General features: G+C 62.7%; 1 protein-coding gene across 1 annotated transcript in view; it reads right to left on the bottom strand.

The window, feature by feature from the left end:
- MUTYH (mutY homolog) overlaps window positions 1-2,191 on the bottom strand; it is a gene marked incomplete at its 5' end in the record, with an annotated part of 3,945 nt that overhangs the window by 543 nt on the left and 1,211 nt on the right. The window contains 7 exons of the mRNA XM_010135176.1: window positions 57-107; window positions 264-416; window positions 602-747; window positions 945-1,130; window positions 1,205-1,280; window positions 1,380-1,524; window positions 1,815-1,955. Of these exons, the coding sequence (XP_010133478.1) occupies window positions 57-107; window positions 264-416; window positions 602-747; window positions 945-1,130; window positions 1,205-1,280; window positions 1,380-1,524; window positions 1,815-1,955 (898 nt within the window). The remainder of the gene's footprint in view (window positions 1-56; window positions 108-263; window positions 417-601; window positions 748-944; window positions 1,131-1,204; window positions 1,281-1,379; window positions 1,525-1,814; window positions 1,956-2,191) is intronic.

Raw genomic sequence — 2,191 nt, forward strand, 5'->3', positions numbered from 1 at the left:
CCGCCGGCAGCGGGGAGCAGCTGCTGGGGCCCCACACAGCCTTTAGCAATGCTCACCGCGCCAGGGCTGCTCTCCTTCCCGCGCTGCTTCTCACACGCTCTCAGCACCTGAAGGAAGCACAAGAGAGCCCAGAGCTGAATGGCAGGCGGGTCCTGGAGCTAGGACAGCCTGCGGAGGTTGAGAAGATGCCAGAGGCTCTCCAGGAGCCCAGGAAGATGAAGGGAAGGGAGGGAAGGGAGAAAAGGGCAGGTGCCCCCCATTACCTTCTTCATGGCTGTGGACACAGCAGAGGCATGAAACTCCTCCTCTGTCACCCAGCGGGATGGGGATGAGGCAGGCTCCAGGGTGATGCCCCCATCCAGGGGAAGGGAGTAGACCACATACGTTTGGTGGATGTGAGAGAAGATGTGAACAACCTGTGAGGGGACGGCAAGACACATGGAAAGGGCAGCTGGCAGGCAGCAGGGAATGAACCATGACCCACCTCATGGGCCCACTGAGCCTGCCAGGGGTAACAGCAGGGAAGGAGAACCCTCTTCGTTATGTGCCCCGTGGCTGAGCACCGCGGGCTCACACTGCACCCCTCCAGCCCCAGGCTCACCTCTCCGATGAACCGCAGGTCTCCAGCTGCCACGGACTGCCCTGTCCAGGCCTGGAGGTGATCTGCCAGTGCCTCTCTCTGCTGCTTCTCCTGCAGACCCTGAGCCAGTGGGAAACTTGGGAACTCCCAGAGCCCAGCCAGGAGACCTAGGGAGGGGTCACGATGGGGGTGTGAGCTGGGGAGGGGCACATCTGGGGACACTGGGGCTCATCACAGCCCCAAGGGGCTCCTTTCCCCACCCCAGCAGCAAGCCGTCCATCCGTCTCCCAGGCTGCTCTGTCCCTCATACAGGTGGGAAGGGGCCACATAGTGCCTTCCCACCCCTCCTGCCCAGCCCCGTTACCCGAGCTGGGTCTCTGCACGATGAGGTACTCCGGAGCCCCGTGGCAGCCCCTCCGCTCCAGCACACACGTGGCTGTTCGCACTACTCGCGGCTGCTTCTTCGCTGCTTTCCGGGGGAAGTTGGTCACCCCCAAGCTGCTGTCCCATGGCTCTGTGGCCGGGGGGCACAGGGGACAGACCCCAGCACCTGCAAACAACAATGTAAAAGTTGCTGCAGGGCCCAGACCTGGAGCTACAACAGGGATCTCCCTGTGTGCTTACCACAGTCCTCAACATCAGGCACTGAGGTGGCCTTTCCAAACAGCTTCTGAGAGGCGAGGGCCAGCTCCTTCTCCACCTGCAAGCGAGGACAGGAATAAGGACCGGCTCGTCCCCCAGCCCACCTTGTCCCTACGCACGGCAACCCCTCAGGGCCAGATTTTGGTGTCATGCTTACCCTGCGCCACGCTCGGCAGTGCTGCTTCACGGGGCACTCCCCGCACAGCGGGGCCTTGGGCACACACACAGTTGCCCCCAGTTCCATCAGGGCTTGGTTAAAATCCCCGGGGCGGCTCCTGTCCACCAGGGCATTGGCCATGTCCCTGGGAGAAATGGCAATGAGCGGCACAGGGCTCTGTGAGGAGAGGCCCCAGGACCTTTGTCCACCTCCTGCCTGCGAGGAGAATTCTCCTAGACAGGTGGAGGCCACGCGGCTCCTTTCTCCATCACTCCCAGCAGCACCAGCTTGCCAATAGCTCTCCAAAACACCCCACGCCTCTCTCCCTTCACAGGCTCAGCAACCCAGGGCTCCCGAGTGATCCTGCCCTTGGCCAGCAACGAGCACAGCCACAACGGCCACAGCCTGGAGCAGGGATGGAGCGTTTCCTCTTACCAGAGCTGGTCGATGACGGCTGGGCTGCTGGAGTCGGCACCGATGCACCGCAGGCGGCACAGGACCCGGATCACATTCCCATCCACAACACCAGTAGCCTGGAACCAGGAGCTGGGTTTACCATGCTGGGAGGTGCCTGTGCTCCCAGCAGGAGGGGAGGACAGAGGGGAGACACGCAGGCTGACCCACAGGCCAAGCTGGGCGTTGGGTGAGATGCACCGCAAAATGGGGCAGAGCCTGAGCCAAGCACAGCCCTGGGGAGCCCCTGGCTTGTGAGACCCAGCAGCAGGACTCTGCCAGGAGTGGGGCTGGGTGGCAGAGAGAGACATGTCCACTGATGGCCAGCTCTCACCTGCCCATATGAGATGGATGCAATG

Source organism: Buceros rhinoceros, unplaced genomic scaffold (assembly GCF_000710305.1).
Source record: "Buceros rhinoceros silvestris isolate BGI_N320 unplaced genomic scaffold, ASM71030v1 scaffold26214, whole genome shotgun sequence".
Classification (NCBI taxonomy): Eukaryota; Metazoa; Chordata; class Aves; order Bucerotiformes; family Bucerotidae; genus Buceros; species Buceros rhinoceros.